Below are 24,811 nucleotides of genomic sequence, written 5' to 3' on the forward strand. Positions count from 1 at the left end.
CAATTTATTTTGTATTTGTGCATATGTCCACCAATTTTTGGTGGCTTCATTACGAATTCGGCCCGTACCACGCAAGCTCAGCTTTTGTTACCTTGTGGCTTGGGTCTCTTACCACAATTTTTGCGAAAATTTTTTTGTAGAAAAAAATTGCAAAATGTTGATATTTTTTCACAAACTTACTTATAATAGGAAAAATTTTCAAAAATTATAAGTGCGTTTAATCAAATGTCTATGACAGTATAATATTAATTATATATAAATTCAATTTAATATAAATGTTAAAAATCAGTGGCAACACTAACTAAAATTTTCGACGACAAAAATTCATATTTCTTAAGCCTTTTGCATGGTATATTTTTTAACATTTTATATACAATCTTAATAAGGTGGCATCTCTGGTCAAAAATTATTTTTCTTAATTATTCCTACATGTAAATTTTAAAAAATTCCTCACATTTCATAAAGTGTATTTATTTGCATTTTTAAATATTTTTAGGCTATATACATATTCTACAGATACACATATAACAAATTTATAATAATAGAAAATACTTTTTCATTTTTTTCAGGTAAGACGAATACTACTTTTAACTTATTACTAAAACAGCAATTGTGGTAAGCCAAAATTTAAAAATTCAACAAAACTAAATTTCCATAAACTAAATTCTGTCTCTCAACCACACGAAATATTCAAAGCTTTTGCTCTTTTCTCCAAAGAACCACAATTTCTGTCACATGCGTGTAGATTTCAATTAGAGATATACAACTGATAAATACACTGCTATTCAGATAATAGAAACAACAAAGAAAATAGCGGACGAGCAACTAAAATGAAGAGCGACAGACAAGTACAAGCTTCGAAGGACAAAATCAAATTTAATTTTTTATTCAAAACGCACACAATGACAATCTTAAATCGCTCATTTTGCCACAAAATGCGCAGGATGCGAGCTTAAGTTTTTATGGCGCTCACAGACACAGTATATAAGTATATATCTGTCTCTCTATGTGTGAGTCTCTGCGTGACAGCCTCACTGTCAGCGTATAAGTGTGTTCGCGTGTGTGCGTTGGCAGGCGTAGCGAATGATTGATGAGCATTTATTATTAAATACTGTGTTAAAAGGAAGTGCCACGAAGCGCCATGGAGTGGCGGCACTAAGCCACGTTGCGCGCCAGCAAAGTGACGAAAAATGCTTAAACAATTGACTGCTGTTTGCCACAAGAGGACACGAATGCTAAGTGGGGCAGCATCGGAAAACATTTCGCTGCTTGTGTGTGTGGGCACTTATGTAAATATGTATAACTGTGTGTGCCAAATATAATTCAAGCAAATCTACTCAAAATCATTCGCTGCTATTTCCATTTTACTTTGCGCACAAAGACACACATTTAAATTCAAATTAGTTTTCAATTTGTTTGAGCGTTTGTTGAGGCAGTTACAGTTGACAGATGCTGCTTGAATGGCAGTTAGAAATGTTGGGAAAAATTAGATAAATGGAAATAATAAGGGAGCTGTGATACCAGGAATTGATATTAAATAATTCTGAAAAAAGATTTTTGTTTAATTACACTGTTACTTTCGAATAAAAAATACCGATTTTTATCTATTCGATTTTTTTTATTCAAAAAACTTAAGAAAAACCTTAAAGAAGGAAAGGTAAACTCTTGAAGAATAATAAGTTCGACTCTTGGCCAATAGTAGACCGAACGGGCCTTTAGATCATTGGTGATATTTTCTCTCAAATAAATACTTAGTTTGGATTATGAAATTTGACATCACCCGAATTAAAATGTAGATCAAGAACACAGATAATACTTCATTATGAAATTATAACACGATTTAGAAAGGAGCAGTGACGGATATATTGCTTCACCTTTAGGGAGGTGACGAACTACTCGGATAGTAGAGCGGCGAAACTAGCCCTGATTTCACCGACCATGTGCTCAGGATTGGTTACTTTTCAATCAGATTAGTCTGGGCCACTGCGCAATCGAGGGGAATTGTAAGATCCTTCTGGCCAAAGGTAAACCGCGGTAGGTCTACCGAACTTTTCGTCGTCAGTAAACCTGACCTCTCCTTAGTCAAATATTTGTAGTAGGTTCAGGGTACTTTGTCGACTACTAATTGTTAATCTAGGGGGATCCAGGCTTCACAAAGGACTACATTTTAAAGTCTACGTGTGTTTCGCCTTGGGAAACAGCCTTACAACCTAACCTTACCTAACCTAGAAAGGGTTTACATAGGAATGTAACCACTACTATTCGACTTTCAAAGCTTTAGAATGTATAGAATACAAAACTTGATAAAAAGTCTTGAAACATTACTTCCTTGGGTAATCTTCTTTAACCAGGTGAGACGAAATATCTTCCTTACCTAGTTGAGATGAAAGACTCCACATTTTTGTACTTATTAAATCTAGTAATCCTCTATAGTATATGAGTTCAGAAATGTTCGTATTTCAACAAATTTATTTCCCAGAAACTCATATCTAGACGGGCAATTGTAAAGAGTTGTGTCATCTCAAGCTTTTCTCAGGAAATGTGAGCTGTGACGGACAGCAAGTTTTCTGTACACATAATTGTAATGAAAAGTAGAGTCCACCAAGAGTTCACCATCAGTCATACCACCAAGACAATAAAGGTACATGACCTCAACTTGTCAACTGAGAACCAGAGCGAATTTACATAAAGTTAGATTCACATCTATTTGACAGGGGGTTAATTGTTTTAGAGAGAGAACTTTCCATATATACGTACATATATTCGATCAAGATATAAATTGTAAGTATTTTATGCTTACCTCGCGTTGATAACTCTATTAGTTCCACTTCAATGTAAACTTTCTTAAGTACTTCAACAAATAATAAATAATCTAGAAATAAACTAATTGCCGTGTTACTATTATATTCTTCTTCTTTCTACTTTAGCATTGCGGCTAAATCAATAATTTCTGCTTTTTCTAAAGAAACTGTGAGCGCATTACTTTGCCTCGTTAGACATTTCTTCTAGAGCCACTTCAAGAATCTGTTTACTGTGTTTGCTTATATCTTTCACTTCTTAAATTAAACAATAAGTGTAATCAATTATATTCATCAAATATGAAAAAAAGTTGCGAAATCAGCGCTGATACTAAGCAGCCACTTAGTCCACACTCAACCCAAGCGCACAAAAATTTTTCAACAGCAGGCTCTATGCAGCCTTTTGTTTATCTTTGCCACAGCTAAGTTGACGGCTGCAACCGCCAACAAAGAAAACACGCAGCAGGGAGAAAGCGAAAGCAGCAGAAGTGAAGAAAAACGCAAACGCCGCAGAAAAAGTTTATTTGTTTTAGCTACATAACTGCTCTTTGTTTTTTTTTTTACTTTTACTTGTGAGTTGTTGTTTTGTGTGTTGCCAACTTTTAGGCGGCTTGCCAGGCAATGCATAACCGTTATGTGGATTTCACATGTTCGTTCGCTCTCATGCTTTTATTGCCGTGTTTATTTTATTGTCTGCAAATGCGTTTATGTGTGGCATGCATTAGAGAGAGTTTGCTCTTTTTTTAGTTCTCATGTGATTTAAATTTATGTTTGTTTGCTTAGTAATTGAATTCTTCTCTTTTTGTTTTCAATTTATTTTGCGTACTTTTTTTAAGGTACTCTTTTTTCTTATTCCAAAGCATTTTTAAATATTTCTTTTGTTTGCTTTTCATATAATTATATTCCTCGCCGCGCTAGCAATAATTCTTCCACAAATGACAATATATAATACATTATTCCGATTATGCGCGAGTCGCGAAGCATATTTAGAACTCTCTACATATTAAATATAGTTCCAACTCTTTTTTGGAGGAACATTCCTTGGCTGTCAGTAGTGTCATGTAAGCAAGTTCTCTGACTATTTTTTTCTAAAAGCTAAACCCCTCATCGAACTATATATCGGAGTAATTCCTAAAAAAAAATTCTCATAATCTTATTTATTAAGGACATTATAGTTCACCAAATTCAGAGGCATATTACTGCCTTAACGTATTAACATTATAGACCGCCCCTGAGTGGTATAATAAAAAATAATAATTTTTCGAAAGGTCAATTTGGCGGAATATAATTTCCACGAGATTTTTTTCTTGTTTTCGGAGGTTTTGGAATAGTTCCCATTAGTAAAGTAAAGATCTCATTAGGACTCTTCAATTTTAACGCATACTTCATTAGAGCATCAACAACACCAACAATTTCACCCTGGAAATCCAACCCATAATCATTCTTGGCACCAGGTGCTACTTAAGATTGAGTAGGCGATAGGCAAGTAAAATCCTCTCCCAACGAAGCAAAATCAAACTCTACAAGTTGCTCATTTCCGTCCTGCTTTATGGTGCAGAAGCGTTTACTATGTCGATATCCTCTAAGACGCCACTAGAAGTTTTCGAGAGAAAGGTTCTGCGTAAGATTTATGGTCCTCTTAACATTGGCAACGGCGAATTCCGCAGACGATGGAACGATGAGCTGTACGAGTTATACGACGACATTGACATAGTCCAGCGAATAAAAAGACAACTGCTACGCTGGCTAGGTCATATTGTCCGAATGGACTAAAACACTCCAGCTCTGAAAGTTTTCTATACAGTACCCGCTGGAGGATCCCCGGAAGAGGACTACCTCCACTCCGTTGGAAAGACCAGACCCGTTGGAGGAAGCCCCGGAAGAGGACTACATCCACTCCGTTGGAAAGACCAGACGGAAAGCGACCTGGTTTCACTTGGGATTTCCAACTGGTCCCGAATTGTAAGGGCTATTCTCGATTCGGCTATAATCGGATAAACAGTTCCTACGGCAATTGCATCTGAGCTTAGAGCTTTATATCCCTAACAAAAAGGCCTGAATATGACTTAAATAAACAAACTTTTCAAAATTGTGTCTGAACAAATGTCTTTGTTAATTGTACATACCAATTCCCATCGCTGTTTCCCATACCAGCCATTACTCACTAATTCATGCCACTCAGATAGTTTGTACCACAAAAGGCTTCCTCTCAAGCTTCACATCGCCGGTGAAGTTTAGTAGTGGCCGGATGAAGTTAAAGTTGTTGACTTCTGGTTACAGCTCACGCCGCTAAGTGGCTCACTGCAATTTGCTTCAACACAACCAAGACAGCGACAGCCATTTATTGTGGAAGAGACACGCGCTGAGACGATGAGCATAATTTCTGGGCAACTTGCCAAGAAGTCGAGCCAAATTTAGTTAAATTATTATTGTTGTTGTTGTTTCTTGTCATTATTTGCGGTTGCCGTGCCACTTGTGTTTGCTACAAATATTGTTGTTAATGACGCTGTTGAAGCCAGCGCGACATGTTGACTCTGCAAAGCTGCTCATAAAAACTGATAAGCCGCCCGCCTGGCTTCTGCTAGGCGCTGCCATGCGCTCTTTACGAAGTTGTGCATCCATTACATCATTGTTGTTGTTGCTTTGCTAATTTCTATGCCCACTTGTGGCAATACTTCAAGTTCTTGTTGTTGTTGTTGATGGTATAAGTGGTATAAGTACGAGTATATTGACAAAGTAAATACTTTCCCTACTTCAGTTCGAGTCTGCGCCGACTGTTCAAAAGCAAATTTCGGCAAAGTGGCCATTAAGTGGCACTTCTTCATCACAACGCTGCCTAATGATTTTGCGTCGCCACACTTGTCGATTGTTTGCTCGGTGTGATTATGAGTGAGAGTCCCTTAATTGGCTCATCATGCGAATTGCTCGTTTGGGCTGACTGCACAAGCTGGTCGAGTGCGCCGACTTTGAGCCTGGTTTTAAGTGCGACAGGTATGAATTAATGCATGCATACAGGGTGTTTGTGCAAGTTTTTCAATTTACTATCATTTAAGTGGATAAAGCTATATTTATTTAAACAGTCCATCATAATCTGAATTGATGCAATCTGGAAACCAGTGTCCTGTTCGGTACTTTTGGGTCTCATGCCTTGTGGGCATTTTAATTGTAATTGAATGCAGCAATCGTCTTTCTTAAGTATAATAATAAAACTATATCGATTGATGTAGCCATTTATAATGCAATCTTGTCGAGTGATACAAATTCTAGGTGCCAGTCCAAATTGTTTACTTTCATGGCCATGGTGTTCCAGTTATTAATGTTGCAGGTCCATATTAATAATACAGTTTCGGAAATGTAGTACATTTTATATACAAGGGGTTGGATAAAATATTATATAAAGGGTATCTCAATATCGTCTCCCACAAGTCCAATGAACCCATAATCTTCAACCATATGAAAGGAGCACTCACCCTATATAGTTATATATAATTGATAGTGTGTCTATAATTCCAGGTAGTAAAATAACCGTTAATTTAATGTTAGATAATTGGTTGCATGCCACATGCAAATCGTATAATTAAACGCATAACAAATTAAAGTGACAATCATGAACAGAGATGGAAAAAATACTGCTGATTATTCGATTTATTTCTGAACTATATCGTTATTTCCAGCAAACAACATTCATTAAAACCCATATACAAGCTCATGGAAACGATTCTTAGCATATATAGCCAAGCAAGATAGATAGTCGAACTCAGTCTTAGTTCAGGAAAAATAATAATTAATTGAAGAGATATGTTATGTACTATATATAGAAACACATAGCCCAAAATAAATATTATGTTCAAAAACCATCATATTCATAGTGTTTTTATACACTCGCAACACAAGTTGTTAATAGAGTATTATAGTTTTGTTCACATAACGGTTGGTTATAAGTCCTAAAACTAAACGAGTTAGATATAGGGTTATATATACCAAAGTGATCAGGGTGAAGAGTAAAGTTCAAATCCGGTTGTCTGTCTGTCCGCCCGTCTGTCCGTTCGTCCATGCAAGCTGTAACTTGAGTAAAAATTGAAATCGGATTAAAACTACGAAAAAATCCTTAACTCAGTAAGGAAAACTACCAGAAACCTTAAATTTCATTATAAAGATGGTACAGAAGAGCTGCACTCAAAATGGTATACAAAATTTTAAATGGGCGTGGTTCGACCAATTTCAATGAAATTCGGTTCATGATATCTTCCTAGCTAATAATATGTTGTGAAAATAGTCTAAATCGGTTCACAATCACGCCTACTTCCCATATACCAGAACTTTGAAGTCAACACAAATCGTTTACTTTACAATATATAAAGTATGCATTATGGAAGATATCGGAGCAGAACTTTGCAAAAATAATCCATTTTAAGAGTAGTATCGTCCTTCCAAAAATCGTCGAAATCGGTCCATAAGTTTTCAAGACCCTATATATCGAATATGAAGACCTCATTGCTTCTAACAAATTTTTGTACCGAAAATATGGGTAAGAGGGAATATGTTTCTTCTAATAATATGTCTCCGTGCCTAAAATGTGTGAAATCGGGTCATAACTTCACTTAACTTCCATATCTCTAATATTATGGTTTTCAACATTTAATAGACTTTATACCATATACATATATGCCGAATATGTGGGTCAAATTGTTTGTTATTAATATATAAATATAAATAAATAAATAAATTGCGAGAGTATAAAATGTTCGGTGACACCCGAACTTAGCTCTTCCTGACTTGTTAGTTACATTTTTCTTTCCTGTGAACTTCTTGTTTGATGAACAGTTCATAAATCCTTAAAAAAAATTGAATCTGATAATTGGGAACTTTCTTCTACCATATCGATTAGATGATCTTCTAATTTGCCTTTTTTCTCGAAAGACCACAACATGATTGTCTTGATATATAGTATTATTAGATAATCATTTTCTAACTAAAATACGCTTTATAATTGTCATTTTCTATATTTGGAAATATGAATATCTTTATTTTTCTATACATTAGCAAATCATTGACCGATATAATGAATCATCTCATTACATTTTCGAATGGCCTCTATTAAGCAATTATTATAGTAAACTTTAGGAAGGGTTTTTCAAAAGGGACGCTACAAAAGTAGACCGATAGGGACTGCAAACGACGCCATATTTTCCCCCGCTCCTTTGACATTTCTCTTCAGTACGATTTGTCATTTCATCATGGAGTCGAAATAATTAAAATTTACTACCGAAATTCGGAGTCAGTAGCCTCAACTTTAAGAGCGCTATGTCCTACGTAACGATGATGTCCACGTAATCTATTAGTCACCATTGCATCTCGAAAAAATTACGGTTTGGTGGGCTGAATCGCATTAATAACCTCTGAGTATACCATACATACCATTATCTACATTGAAATCTTTAAATTGTAGACCCGTTGAACCTCCGTAAGCGTCCCGTGTCTAAATGCGCACACATCTAGCCGCAGGCACATGTCACTTAAGCACACTGACACTTTCGAACTCAACTTAAATGAAAGCTTGTAATTTTTTCAAAAATAAAATGGTAATATTTATTACATAATGCATGCACACTTAGTTATAGACATAGTACATATGCATGTGCTTGCTTCCTTTCATTCGCACTAACATCTTACTCACTGCTCACCGCTCTCTCCACGCGCCATCGTTTCTTCATTATTCTCACTATCTTTCTAGTTTAAGTTTGAATGGTTAAATAAGGATGGCTTTCTTTCGTTTCGTTTCGCCCGTGGAAAACTTTTGCCCTACTCGCTCGCAGTTCGCACAGTCATTCGGTGAGCATACGCTTTTATCATCATGTTCAAACGGACATACAAACATGGCAACCCTATGAATGCTTAGCTGTGTGTGTGTGTGTGGCTTCCTATCAGTGTGTCGTCTCACGTTAAGTGTGTTTGCGTGACGTGCAGCGGATTTTTAAATGCGAAATTAATCACTGTCTTGTGGGTATGGTTGAACTCGTACAATTTGATTTGAAGTGATATGGCTTTAAGTTGAAAATTTAATTTACTATTCTACTTAAGAGAATACTATTTTTATGCGGAAACGTGTTATTTTACACATTTTGCTCGGTTTGTAGCTGATTTTTTTATTAACTTGAATAAATATAAGAGGCTTGAAACTCACACACAGCAATATATAAATGCAGCACCAATGAAGATATCGGAATAAAATTTAACATAGATACTGCATTGGAGTTGTGGTCGTTCACTCGGACTATAAGTTTTCAAGGCTCAAGATATCGAGCATGAAGACCTCACTGCCAATGGATAATTTTTTTACCGAAAATATCGGTATATCTTTCAGATATTTTAAAGAAATTCGGAGGGAATTCTTCTAATAATAATCTGTGCCAAAAATGGTTAAAATCGGGTCATCTCTTCCCCTATATACCTAATTATAGGTTTTTCAAAAATAAGGTCGGCTTTATTCGGTTAATATATGAGATATCTTAGCAAAATTAAGTGAGCTTATAGTCTTGGATATAGTGTACCTTGGGGGTGAAAATGAGTGAAAACTGTTCAAGAATTACCTCAGCCTATATACTATATATGATGATTTTTGTTTTCTAGTGGACTTTATTCCGAATATGTGAGTCAAATTGTGCGTTGTCTGAATAAAATTGCAAAAATACATTGCAAGAGTATAAAATGATCGATTGCTCCGGAACTTAGTCATTCCTTCCTTGCTTATACGAGATATAATTAATTAGTATATTAAAAGATATTCTGCGAAACCGATTTACTTTCAAAATAACATTCTTTAGCATTACAAACCGAAACTGTGATTGATTGACTTAGGATAGGAACCAAATTTTCATTCGACTGAGGCTGGTTAAGACGTCAGTATTCCTTAAAATTATTTGCGTAGTTAGCTTGGCCACTATTCTCACTTAAACTAGATTGCCAAACGCTGTCTTAAATGTGTTTACTAATTTTACATTTTAAGTATCTAAATTCACTGGTAATTTTGTATCTAGAAGCCCATAATCTTCTCCTAACAAAATTATTTTAAAATCCGAAAGATTCTACAGGTTTAGAGGAAATGTATGGCCTTTTATCAAAAAACTTAAATTTTTTATATTACCACCATGTATTGCATAATCCCGCCAGTGTTTCACCGCGATTTCTGGCAAATCCGAGCCGAACATAAGTTTAAAAACCTTTTTTGCCGCATTTAATGTTGGAAAAACTTTGACTCATATAAGTCACAAGTAGCAGTAAATTTAACACCAACACACCCGCACACAGATACACAAATCTTACTCAACGATAACTTTCATGTGCGAAACTTTGCGTTATCCTTTGGACATTTCACCGCACGTCAAGCGGAAACCACCAAAGAATTGTCAAAACTTACACGCAAGCCCATTAAATTGAGCATATTACCGCATGAATTATTCGCAGTGATCATAACAAAAGGCACACAACCACACACCCACACGACTTAAGGAGACCAAAGCAGTGTAAAAATTTCACTCGTTGGGGAGGGATGGAGATGTGTAGAAGAAGACAAACGAAATAAAAATGCTAGATAGAATAGCTGACAAGAAAAACTCACACGAATGACAAATGACACCATTAGGCGGCAGCGAGCTATGATATATGTTTGCTTGTTGTAGTTGTAGGTGCTGCTTTTGTTGTTGTTATACTGGATGAAGGTGGCGATGGTGGTGTTAAACGAATGAAGTGCGAAGAAAATAGTCACGCAATTTGCACACACACGCAGACGCTTGTAGTCTATCAAACACATACAATGATGCACACATATGCATATAAATAGTATAAGTGTGAGTGTGTGCGCGCGTGTGAATATCCTTGCTGGAAGACAGCTGAGCAGCAGCAGCGCCGGTAGCGAGCAGCGGTAATCATGCGACGTGACACGTGGAAACGTGCCGCTGCTTGAACGCCAACAACAACCACCAGTCAGCTGTTATAAGGAAAGTGCGCCTGCCTGCCAGTTTTGGTGGCACGTTCGTGTTAACATGACACTAACAAGAAGTGGCAGATTGTCCTGTGTGTGTGTGTGTGTGTACGACCATCGCCAAAAGTGTCGCATCTAACTCTCCAACCCGCACAAACACATACAAACACACACGTGGCAGTAAGGAAGTGCCAGTTCAGTCGCAGTAAATATTCGTTATTTTGACACAAAAATAGCTTTATAAGTGTTACATTTGCTTGACACTCCATTGTTCTATTGAATTCACTCCTCGGCGGCATCGAAGAGCTCGTTCACTTTGTTTTTTTATCACAATCGTCTATTTTTTGTTGGACTATCATTGTAACAATGCCAATAAAATGTGCTTCGCACACGCGTTACCACACACATCCTTATCTTTATATATATATAGGTGTAATGTATGTGTGCATGCTATAAGGCTTTGCTCCCGATAGAGCTCTTTCATAACTTATATTGGCGTGACATTGACAAGCTACGTAAGGGGGTCATAAGCAATGCTCGTTAGTGTAATATATAGACCAATCATATCTCATACGAAGTCTGTTTCTATGTGGCTCTGAGGTTTTAAGCAATTCTATCACCAATTTATTTGAAAGCAGAGGATGTCTAATGTATAATTACCGCAAAATTTAACCTTTGTTTAAGCAAATCTGAAGCTTATGGTCCAACTAGTAATTATAGTATTAGCAAATCTCATTATTGTCAACATTTGGAGGGTGGTTTATTTGCAATTATTCAAAGTTGTTTCATGGAGGCTTGTACTGTATTGGCGGAAAATATTCTCCAAACAATTACATATATAAATTCTATCAGTAGGCAGTCTCTTTCCGAAAAAAACTGGGAGTCCGTTTCGGTTACTGTAGTTGATGATCACGTCTGGAATTTTGTCAACATTATACTACCTAGGTCTTCCTGATTGTCACTATAATCGTACTTCTTTAATATTTCTCGTAATTTGTGTGGTAAACAAATCCATTTTACTTTGAGATTGACATAGGTTTATTGAAAATTCTATTTTCGTCTTAAGGAAATCATCAATGCTTGTCGTTCATTGATTTTCGCCTATGTTGGATTACATTAATACAATCTTGACTCCTTGAATATAAAACTTCTCAAAAATAATTAGTTGAACAAAATAAGTAGAATATATTGAATGGAATTATGATTCAGTACAACTTTGAACTGAATTAACTACCCAGCAGACACTGTGCAACTAGTATAATTCCCATAAAGTTCTTTAGGCGTCAGCACCAATAGAAACCTACTATAATAGAAATCGATTTTCAGATAAATGTCAAATCTTTTGTATATTGAAGAACCACCACTCGTATATCCCTTATTTATTTAGATCCTTATATATATATATATATATATATTTGGCGTAGGAACCGCTTTAAGCGATTATAGCCGAATCCACCAGAGCGCGCCACTCATTCCTCCTTTTTGCTTTTTGGCGCCAATTGGAAACACCAAGTGAAGCCAGGTCACTTTGCACTTGGTCTTTCCACCGGAGTGGAGGTCGTCCTCTTCCGCGGCTTCCTCCAGCGGGTACTGCATCGAATACTTTCAGAGCTGGAGTGTTTTCTTCCATCCGTACAACATGACCTAGCCAGCGTAGCCGCTGTCTTTTTATTCGCTGAACTATGTCAATGTCGTCGTATAAATCGTACAGCTCATCGTTCCATCGCCTGCGGTATTCGCCGTTGCCAATGTTTAGAGGACCAAAAATCTTGCGCAAAACCTTTCTCTCGAAAACCCCAAGAGTCGTCTCATCGGATGTTGTCATCGTCCACGCTTCAGCGCCATACATCAGGACGGGAATAATGAGCGACTTATAGAGTTTGATTTTGGTTCGTCGAGAGAGGACTTTACTTTTCAATTGCCTACTCAGTCCAAAGTAGCACCTGTTGGCAAGAGTGATTCTGCGTTGGATTTCAAGGCTGACATTGTTGGTGTTGTTAATGCTGGTTCCCAGATAAACGAAATTATCTACAACTTCAAAGTTATGACTGTCAACAGTGACGTGGGAGCCAAGACGCGAGTGCGCCGACTGTTTGTTTGATGACAGGAGATATTTCGTCTTGTCCTCATTCACCACCAGACCCATACGCTTCGCTTCTTTATCTAGTCTGGAAAACGCAGAACAAACGGCGCGGTTGTTGCTTCCGATGATATCAATATCATCGGCATACGCCAGGAGCTGTACACTCTTGTAGAAGATTGTACCCTCTCTATTTAGTTCTGCAGCTCGTATTATTTTTTCCAGCAATAGATTGAAGAAGTCGCACGATAGTGAGTCACCCTGTCTGAAGCCTCGTTTGGTATCGAACGGCTCGGAGAGGTCCTTCCCGATCCTGACGGAGCTTTTGGTGTTGCTCAACGTCAGCTTACATAGCCGTATTAGTTTTGCAGGGATACCAAATTCAGACATCGCGGCATAAAGGCAGCTCCTTTTCGTGCTATCGAAGGCAGCTTTAAAATCGATAAAAAGATGGTGAGTATCGATTCTTCTCTCTCGGGTCTTTTCCAAGATTTGGCGCATGGTGAATATCTGGTCCATTGTGGATTTTCCAGGTCTAAAGCCACACTGATAAGGTCCAATCAGTTCGTTGACGGTGGGCTTTAGTCTTTCACACAATACGCTCGACAAAACCTTATATGCGATATTGAGGAGACTTATACCACGGTAGTTGGCGCAGATTGTGGGGTCTCCCTTCTTATGGATTGGGCAGAGCACACTAAGATTCCAATCGTCAGGCATGCTTTCTTCCGACCATATTCTACAAAGAAGCTGATGCATGCACCTTATCAGTTCTTCGCCGCCGTATTTGAATAGCTCGGCCGGTAATCCATCGGCCCCCGCCGCTTTGTTGTTCTTCAAGCGGGTAATTGCTATTCGAATTTCTTCATGGTCGGGTAATGGAACATCTATTCCATCGTCATCGATTGGGGAATCGGGTTCGCCATCTCCTGGTGTTGTACTTTCACTGCCATTGAGCAGGTCGGAGAAGTGTTCCCTCCATAATCCCAGTGTGCTCTGGACATCCGCTACCAGATTACCTTCTCGGTCCCTACATGATAATGCTCCGGTCTTGAAACCTTCTGTTAATCGCCTCATCTTTTCATAAAATTTTCGAGCATTACCCATGTCGGCCAGCTTTTCAAGCTTTTCATACTCACGCATTTCGGCCTCTTTCTTTTTACGTCTGCAAACGCGTCTCGCTTCCCTCTTCAGTTCTCGATATCTATCCCACCCCGAACGTGTTGTGGTCGATTACAACGTTGCAAGGTAGGCAGTCTGTTTTCTCTCCACTGCGGAACGACAATTCTCATCGTACCAACTGGTTTTTTGGCGTTGCCGTAGACCAATTGTTTCGGCTGCAGCGGTATGCAATGAGTTTGAGATGCCGTTCCACAGCTCCCTTATATCGAGATGCTGATGAGTGCTCTCAGAGAGCAGGAGTGCAAGTCGAGTAGAAAATCGTTCGGCTGTCGGTTGTGATTGCAGCTTTTCGACGGCGAACCTTCCTTGTGTTTGTTGACGGGCGTTCTTTGCTGCACAGAGGCGAGTGCGTATCTTTGCTGCTACTAGATAATGGTCCGAGTCAATGTTTGGTCCTCGGAGCGTACGCACGTCTAAAACACTGGAGACATGTCTTCCGTCTATCACAACGTGATCGATTTGGTTGCGCGTGTTTCGATCAGGGGACAGCCACGTTGCTTGATGAATTTTTTTATGCTGGAATCTGGTACTACAGACAACCATATTTCGGGCCCCAGCGAAGTCGATCAGCCTCAGGCCGTTTGGCGATGTTTCGTCATGGAGGCTGAATTTTCCGACTGTTGTGCCAAAGACACCTTCTTTACCCACCCTGGCGTTAAAATCGCCAAGCACGATTTTGACATCGTGGCGGGGGCAGCGCTCATAGGTGCGTTCTAGGCGCTCATAGAAAGCGTCTTTGGTCACATCGTCCTTCTCTTCCGTTGGGGCGTGGGCGCAAATCAGCGATATGTTGAAGAACCTCGCTTTTATGCGGATTGTGGCTAGACGTTCATCCACCGGGGTGAATGCCAGGACTCGGCGACGGAGTCTCTCTCCCACCACAAATCCAACACCAAATTTGCGCTCCTTTATATGGCCGCTGTAGTAGATGTCACAAGGACCCACCTTCTTCCGTCCTTGTCCCGTCCATCGCACTTCTTGGACGGCGGTGATGTCAGCCTTTAGTTGTATGAGGACATCAACCAGCTGGGCAGAGGCACCTTCCCAATTAAGAGTCCGGACATTCCAGGTGCATGCCCTCAAATCATGATCCTTAGTACGTTTGCAGGGGTCGTCATCAAAAGGGGAGTTTCTCATCCGAGGCTCGGTGTTTGTTTTCATTGGGGAGATTTTTTTATGTGGTGGGTCCCAAGCCCTACGCACAACCGCACAAGCGGGCTTCGCCTTCTCACTTTAGCTCGCCTCCAAACGGATGTCTGTTAGCTACCCAGGGGATACTTGGTCTAAAACCGGAAGTCGTGAGCTGCTTGAGTCATATGCAAAAGAATCGTTCCTGGCCACTCCCAAGTGAATGGCAATCAGAAACTTTCCTCACTTGCGTGAACTTCTACATATGACCCTTACCCTCGGTAAACTTCTCAAATGCTTCTCAAATAATCTGAAAATATAGTTTATAAATGGGCGATTATTTCTCAACGGATGCAATATGGTTAGGTTAAGTTGGTAAGGTTAGGTTGATAAGTATAGTATAAAAAAATCTCCTAAAGTCCCAGTTCTAGTTTAGTCAGAAAAGTCTAGTCTTAAAGAAATTCAAGAATCCTTCAATTAACACTATAGGCAATTAGATTGCATTATTGGAATCTCTAGCATTTATGCAACAAATATCAGAGATGAAAGTGCTCTCTTGATACTAAGGTTTGGCAATTTTTTTAAATATGGAGTGAAAAACTGTAGGTTAAGGAATATTCGTTTATACTAGCGAGCGGTTTTAGTCTCGAATTCTTACGAAGTAAGAATAGATTTAAGAAGAAAAGTGAAGAAATCCATTGAACTGTTCACAATTTTTTATTTGCTTTCTATATGGAAGTAGTATTCTTATACTTCAATCATTGAAATACTCCGTTGGAGAGGGGGAGATAAATAACCTTCCATTCCTCATTATTATATATAACTATGTATATATAGAAATACATGTGCATGGATGCCAAGAAACTATGTATATAGAGTACATACGTACGTAAGACCGATACTAAGCAAAATGTCAGGAAAAATATTATTTTATGATTACTAAGATAACTTATTTTTGTTGCTTGACATGGCTTGACTTGTCTTGAGGTGGTATATAACGGCGTAAAGTGACTTTGCCTGCTTTGCCTGGTCGACCCATAAACACAACACATACTTGCTCATCTGACTTGTGACCAAAGCAACTATTTTGTCAAGAAGTCAAAAGTAACCAGAAAATCTTGAGTGGCCAGATACAATGCTTTTTTGTTTCCGACTTTATAGAGATTAATAATCGATTTCGACTTTTTATAGTTAACAAATCTTTAGCAATATGTATGCCAATGATCCATTCTGCGACGTAGGATTAAGATATTTATTGGTTATACATGCAAATCTGCAACTCGGATAGCTTGTAGAAATTTTTCATAATTTCCATTACGGGCATGATTCAGTTTCTTTCCGGCAAGGCTCTATAGCAACTAACGATGGATCTCAGGTAGTGGGAAATTATTTTAGTTCATATTGATTAAACAGTTTCCGAGCAAATTTTATAGTTAGCAAGGTCGTCAACAAGGTCGTAGTCTAAGTGTTTGATCTGTATTTACATCCAATGAGATTAATATAATATAACAATGAATATATTATACATTTATAATAATTATATAGTATTATACATTGAGAGATATCTTCCGATCTTCTCTATGAAGCTTTACACAGCTTGTAGCACTTTTAGAAAGCTTTTACGAATAAATTTAGTGACATTTGTCATTTTTGAGTTTCACAGTCGGTTTTCTTGGCATAATTAAGGTCTCAATATAATTATTCGTTTAATCATTTTACTTTTCTTTTAACTATGGGTGTGCAAAGCTATAAAACTGGGCTCAAGTCAACTCGAGCTAAAATCGATCAGAATAAATTTTATTTTTTAAAGAGAGAGTTATTGTAGTTTAAGAAGATGCCAGCTTGAGGTAGCAGGAGAATTAAGAAGAACGTGTGGTTAGGTTAATGAAAGAGTAGAGAAAAATTACTAAAATAAAGAGGAAATGAAGTAACAAGCGTAAAGTGAGCTCAAATATGAAGACGCTTGCTAGAAGGAAGTAAATTTACCCACACCTTATGTAGTCGCCAAAGGAACTAAGTGCTGTGGCAAACAAAAATGTCATAGTTTTCATTTTCTTTAGATGCCACAAGACCAACATACCCTCACACCGGCAAGGCGTTGCGCCTTTGTGGGCGTCTTAAAGTCAGGGATCAGCAGGAAGAAGAATAAAATACAAAAGCCATATGTGCAACGGCATGGCTTTATATACATATCTTTAGACTTTAGTATATATGCTCGCATATGTAACTGTAATGTACCCAAGTCAGCATGTGGTTAAAAGCTTTACTACGGCAATAATAACAACAAAAGCCAGCGAGTAAATAAAAAAGTAATGATGAAAAAATGGGCGAAAAAGTAAAACGGTAAACTTGGCGAATGTAAACGTGTCGCTAACATGCTTAACGGTGTCGTAAATGTTAAGTCAAAACCCAAGCAAATACACACACACATACAAAGTGCGGTCGTGGCTTGGCTAAAGAATGCTCAGTGAAAATATATGAGAAATACATATACTCGACATACATCCATATGCGTAGGTGTGTTGTATAAATAAAGACTACTAAGACACAGCGAATGACACAAATGAGGTGGAGTGCTTTGGTGCAAGGTGAGACCAAAGGCATAAAGAAAAAATGTTGAAGAAAGCCTTTTGAACACATATATGCTTGTATGGTACTGCACGGGTAGAAGAAGTAGACACTTATTTCTTAACTTTAGGGTGGTTCTTAAATGTGTGGCGAAAATTGTTGAGACATGGGCTTAAACTTTAAGCAGTTTATCTGATATTACTGACCGTGATGTTCCATATTGACTATACTAGATTACAGAAGCAAGTATTTTTTGATTTTTAAGGACCACCTTAACGCATATTTGTTTACATATAAGCACACCAACGCACATTGCCATGATTTCACAGATAATCCTGTGGTTAAAATCAACGTATGGCATGCTGCACACGATGAGCTCTACTAAAGCTTTGCTCTCCAACAAGACAACGGGCTTGTGGTGGTGTTAGTGGCATAAAATGAGTTAGTGGCAAGGAAGGAACTGTGAACATGGCTAGCAGTCGCTAAAGTTAAACGCTTCGCAACTACTTCACTTGTTGGCGACCGCCGTCTGTGGCTCACTACTGCCAGCTTCGTTGCACGCGTTGTTTGCCCGGCGACAAGGCTAAGTGTGTGGTATAACACACACACATACTGTCATCGATGGCAGCGGGATAATCAGGTGCGATGCGGATAATATTAAACAGCATGCCAACATACTAATTCGAACTTGTGTACATACATACATTATAGTGCCACACTGGCGTTCATGCCACCAGCACGCGCATAACTGTATCTTATAGCAATCGAAGTGGCAAGTGGATTACTTATTTTCCTGCATCTCCTGTTTGTTGCTTCATGTTGTGGTATGTTTATGGTGTCATGTAGGTTCATTGGATTGTGGTGCAGTGGAAGTTGCTGCAAGGATAGTGGGTATTCCTTCCATACAATAACTAATTCAAGGAAATTAATTGAAATTAGCAAAATATTGTCAAATAACATTACAAAATATATGTAAAATTGCATAGTAATTAATTGTATACTAAAACATTTTGTTTCAATATTTTATTTACAAAAATTGCAACTTGATTTAAAAAATACCAGTATTATTCATTATTGTAATTACACTGTCCAACAGCATTTTTGGAACAGAATAGCGACCCTATAATATAAATACTGTATTTATAGTGTGGCAACCCATTTCTAAAAATCGCCGAAATCGGACCATAGGTTTTCAAGACCCCATATATCGCATATGAGGACCTCGGTGCTTCTAACCTAATATTAGGGTTTCCAACTTCCAATGGACTTTATACAATATATATGACGAATATGTGAGTCAAATTGTGTATTATATAATATTAATTAAGTTAAATAAATAAATTGCGAGAGTATAAAATGTTCGGTTACACCCGAACTTAGCCCTTCCTTACTTGTTTTATATTAATTTTAGTAAAAATCACACCCGATATGTACTGCTTAGTAAGTCAATTATGCTTAATTTTATCACACCCGATTTGTAAGTCACAGCTGACTAGACGCGAGAACTCAGTGTTTGGCCCGGCCGAACTTGACGACGTTTTCACCTACTTTGTATATGTTGGCGTGTAATTTTGCCAATTAATCGTAAAGAGTTTTATTTACAACAATGGTGTCTTTTGTGACCCCCACTGAAATTTTCCGCCAAACATTTTCGTAGAATATTTTAATCCTTAAATGTCCTTTTTTAAAGGATATTTTTTGATTTTCTCGAAAAAAGGGTCAAATTGGCCCATAAAGAAACCAGTTAGAGGGTTAAGATCTTCCACAAAAATAATCCTCATACAATTCCACAATACAACTCTGACCATAAGAATTCTCTCAGACATTACTTTACAACATTTTTTTCATATAGTATAATGCTCCCTTCGACCAAAAAATTAAAACTTTGACCCACTGTAAAAAAAAAAAAACTCAGACGTGCTGGACCATAAGTTTGTTCTACAAAAATAATCTACTCAACATACCCTTTCCGAATTATGGGGTCGCCATTCTGTTCCATTCAAAAAGTCTTCATTTGTTGGACAGTGTTATTTTATATTACAATTATTTCTTTTACCGAATAAGATAGAAATGTGTCTTACCTCTTACTCTTAACTCTTAATTGGAAATCAGCCTATTTGTAGGCAACATTTTTAATTTTTCCGTTGCGAAACTATGTAATATATGAAACAATATTTATACTTGTCTACTTATGATCCAATTTTACTGTAATTCCGAACTCGTAAATAAACTAGTAAATGATAAGTTACAAAATCTGCTTGAAAATTCGGCATCGTATGACATTCATGTCGACGACTCGGAACGAACTCGGACTTATATTTATTCGAAACCTGACCCAACTGCAACGTTACCAAAAATTATTCCTGTAACACTTTTTTTACAGCAAATCCATTTAGAAGTTTTGTCTCACCCATCTAGCCCATCTTGGAACTAGTTGAGGATGAGGAACTATCTTTGTGGATGAAAACTTTTCAACAATTCTCTCAGCACTACATATATTATTGAACTCCATTATAAAATGGTTCTAGCTTGTTTTCTCACTGTGTATCTGGTTAAATGAGACAGCAATACATACATTTGTACGGGAGTCCTCACATCTTAAGGAAACACTACAGAAAATTGAATGCACGATGTATAAGATCTTAATAATAATTATTAAGGAATATTCGTATGATATTTGTCTGTTATATAAAAAACATACATATATATATATTTATATGTGAAAATATATGTATAGAGCTGGCGTGTCATTTCATTAAAAGAAGCTTGCCAGCTGCTTAAGATCGCAAAAATGCTGCGTAATTAATGGTCATAAAGAGAATATTGCTGGACTACGTGCTGAGTGGTGAAAAACAACACATACGAGTATATATAGAACAGAATATGAAGGAGCAAAGAAAAGGTCGAAAGGTTGTTGTATGTTTTATTTAAAAATGGACATATGGCAATCTCCACATACACATTTTTATTTATTTAATTGCGAGCGTTTGGCGATTAACAATGTGAGTTCACAATTAATTGGCAGCACAATTTTTTATATTTATTTTTAAGCCATTCCTGTGAATAACAAGCCTTTTGCGTTAGCAGCTCAGTGGGTGCTTGCCAATAAAACGCGCATAAAACGACAGGAAACGGTTTTACCGTTTTTAATTGGCATAAGCGCCTTCGGTTTGTTTTGCAAAAGGTTGTATTTCAGCTTTATAGCATACTTACAGGCGCTTAATGTCTACCACTGGCGTGTTAATGTATTTGGGTATTTCAATGCGAAATGCGGGGTAAATAACAGCGCTTAATCCTAGCTGCCGTTGGCAAGCCTTTCGCGGATATTAAAGCCAAAACAATAGCAACAACAAGCATGCAAAAATAAATATATAAATTAAGCGCTAAATAAAAGAATTAATTGATACTGGAAATTACCGGCAAATGCATGTGTGTGTGAGTGGGTGTATGTGATATATTATATAATATATGTAGATGTTTCTACACAATAATTACATGTATGTGTGCATGTAGGCCACGCGCTATGTGCTCATTAATTTCTCATGCGCGTAAAGCTATAAATAACAAGCATTACAGCCAGCAAAGGATACACACACGCCGTCCTTTTTTCGTTCTATATTCTATATGCCGTTATTTGTATTTTTTCGTATTTTTATTAGACCAAAGTGTGAGATACGGCAGCTCGCATGTGCTAAGCTGCACTCCCCCTCTTATACACACACACTCACATACATACAAATTCATATGGGGACGTGTGTAGTTGCAAATCATTTGGATTTTATTGAGAAATAAACAGTTTCTAATTAATTGAATTAGCGAGCGTAAAGAAAATTAATTAACAAGCTTAAGTGTGAGTCCTCCAAAACACACACGGCATATAATGAGAAGCAATAGAATTATACCTATGATATCTACATGTGTGTGTGTGGCTCAAAGTGGCACCCCCGTTCGGTATAGATCGCAGCATTCCATGCATTAATTGGCACAGTCAAACAAATGTTAGCGCCAAAATTGCTGCTTTATTGCAATTAGGGCCTTAATGAGTTAAAAATTGTTACCGTTAATATTGGCGTAATAAAATTTTGTGACAAACAATTTTCTCACAAAAAGGAAATTAGAATTAGAATTTCAATTAATTAATTAAAAGTCAAAAGGATTGCTGTTTTTAATTAAAATAAAAACATGCTATAAACAAAAAAATTTAAATTTTAAAATTACTTTTTATAGGCTTTGCTTTTCATATGAAGCTCTCCAACTTTCAAATAAACAGTCATGGTGTTCTAGCACAACAGTTAGGTACGTCACTTAACAAAAGCAAATAAGTTCCCCAAAACTTTGATTTTAATATAATATCTCTCCTTCCGCTTTTTTGTTATTCAATGCTTTATAAAAAGTTTTACAGTGATCGGATTTAGTTCAAATATGCGCCATTTCGTTCGAAGATATTTTGCCATCTAGACGGCAACTTCATAATACACACCTCGTAGAAACCCCCTCTCCTTTTTTGCAAGAACTCGGACAGCCACTTTTCTCAAGCCTCTTTTGAATTCAACTTTACATCACCAAGGACGTTCGCCATGGACAGGAACAGGTGGTAATCACTTGGCGCTATGTCCGGGCTATATGGTGGATGCGATAAATCCTCCTCCCATCCGAGCTCCCGTATCTTCTGACGAGTCATCAACGAAGTGTGTGGTCTGGCGTTGGCCTGGTGGAACACTACACCTTTACTGTTGGCCAATTCTGGACGCTTCTGGTCGAACGCCTACTTCAAGCGGTCCAGTTGTTCGCAGTAGATGGTAGAATTAAGCGTCTGGCCATATGGGAGCAGCTCTTAGTGGATGATTTCCTTCCAATCCCACCAAACACACAGCAAAACCTTCCTGCCCGTAAATACCGGCTTAGCCACTGTTTGCGACGATTCACCGGCCTTCGACCTCGACCGTTTTCGTCGCCACCACCCGCTTCAGAAATGGGAGACGTTGATTCGGTTCAGAAGGTTTTTTTTGCGTCAAATAATGCGGCATCCAAACATCAAGCTTTTTTGTGTATCCAGCCTTCTGCAGATGATTTAAAATTGTTTGGTGACTAACTGCCATCTCCTGGGCGATGTCACGAGATGCCACATGCCGGTCTAAATCGATGTTTTCCATGATTTGATCGGTATTCGTCGTCACAGGTCTTCCGCCGGCTGGCTATCCATGGTGTCGTTTTCACCCACTCTGAATCGCCGAAACCATTCCTCCGCAGTTCGAAGTGATAGAGTACCATCCCCCAAAACACCATTAATCTCACGGAACGTTTTGTAGGTTATGTCAAGACCTTTCAAAAATGTATAGTTTTACCAGATACGAGCTCTGTAGCACTCTATACATAGCCGCGATATTCAAAAGACATAAAGGCCGATCGAATGATCACAACTTCATATAATCACTCTCGCTTACTTCAGATTTGTACCAATTACATGAGTTTTGGAGACTCTGATTAAGTTGAAGCCGAGAAAAACGTTCAAGAATACTGAGAATTAATTTTGAGAAATTGAAGATATAGTAAAATGTATCCTATGAACACAACTTGAAAGAGAATATTTGGAAAGTGTTTACAAGAACGAAGCTGATGATGCAACACATTTTCAAATTAAGTCAGTTGTGCAAGCCTCAAGCATGCACGTACGTCTAGTATTATCCAAGCGCATAAAATCATCACATCGTGCAACAAGGGAAACTTGCACTTTGCCTGCCACACAATGCACTCGCAATCAGTAAGGCCGACAGCGTCGCAGATAATGGAGAATGCTATAGCCAAGCATAGCACAGGAGACGCGGCGCCGTGAGTGCGGCAGTCACTCAATCAAATAGAGCGCTTCAGCAAATGCCTACACTTCCGCTTGTCATTTGGGAATTTCCGCTTGTACAAATTTGATATGGTGGCAACGACGTGGCCGTGCTTAGTCTGCTTGTGCCTCCACGCGCTTGTTGTAGTGTGGGTTTGACAGATTATTTGCACAGCTTCGGTGGATGATGATGGTTGATGGCTGTTTGCCAGCACTCACTCAAAAGTACTGGCGGCTCAGCGTTGGCACATTCTTGGTGTAAAAATATGTATTTATTTGCCTCTTCGCTTGTGCCGACAATCGTTTGATGTGTTTATTATTTGCCTCTAATAAATTTATGATTATTTCGTTTACCATATGATTCGCATTTTTTACAGTTGCACGCTACGCCTCTGCATATTTCCGAAAAGCTGGCAGCAACTCACTTAAATAGATACTTTATGATATTTTCTGCAGTGTCAGTGTTGGCACAAAGGAAATGGAAATATCCGCCTATAAGTATGCCATCTGCTGCTTGTTTAAAATGTTTATGCACACGTACATTTATATATAATATCTATAAATATCTATGTATAGATATATATGCTCCGTCGTTTTATTGCTCGCCATAAAACCAACATTATGAATAAGCAATCACGCACTGCTAAACGTGCGCACACACAAATACTCTGGGCAGTATACACTCACACAAACAGATATATGCGCCTAAGTGTGCGCTAACGTCTAACATATGTAAACACACATATAAATCAACTTAAAAGCGCGTAAATATTTACATACAACCTTCAAATATTTGCAATTGTAAAGCCTTTGACTTCCACACACATGTTTTGCCAGTGTTTGCGCCTATGGGCATGCTACGATTTTTTATAGCTCTAAGCTTTTTATTTGCGCCGCGTGCAGCTGAATTTATAAGCATTTTATTTCACACAATATTTGTCTGATTTATTCCTTTTTTTGTTGTATTGTATATGAGTTTTTGCTACTTGTTTTCTACATTTCTATGGCTATGTGGGTGTGTGCGTGCGCTTTGTGTGACATTACTTGTAAATCGTTTCATATTTATTCTGACATTTGTAAGCTGTTTCTTTTAAAGGTGAAATTTCTACATAAGTAGGCTTTTGTCGAAGTCAAATTTTATACACGAGTTGACATAAATGCTTTAAATGGCAACATTTCATTGCGTAAACGAAAGTATAAATAAAAGAGTAGAAAGCGAGTTGATACCTCAGTCAATCAAT

The 24,811-nt window shown here is 37.9% G+C and overlaps 2 protein-coding genes across 12 annotated transcripts in view; both read left to right on the forward strand.

Annotated features, from left to right (window-relative positions):
- The window catches only part of LOC128922278 (dystrophin-like), a 102,070-nt gene extending 92,153 nt beyond the window's left edge, over positions 1–9,917 (forward strand). The window contains exon 3 of the mRNA XM_054232210.1: positions 570–9,917. Within this exon, the coding sequence (XP_054088185.1) occupies positions 570–602 (33 nt within the window). The 3' untranslated portion in view covers positions 603–9,917. The remainder of the gene's footprint in view (positions 1–569) is intronic.
- The window catches only part of LOC105213669 (dystrophin, isoforms A/C/F/G/H), a 397,492-nt gene that overhangs the window by 204,127 nt on the left and 168,554 nt on the right, over positions 1–24,811 (forward strand). The gene's annotated exons all lie outside the window — the stretch shown is intronic.

This window comes from Zeugodacus cucurbitae, chromosome 2 (genome assembly GCF_028554725.1).
Source record: "Zeugodacus cucurbitae isolate PBARC_wt_2022May chromosome 2, idZeuCucr1.2, whole genome shotgun sequence".
Lineage (NCBI taxonomy): Eukaryota > Metazoa > Arthropoda > Insecta > Diptera > Tephritidae > Zeugodacus > Zeugodacus cucurbitae.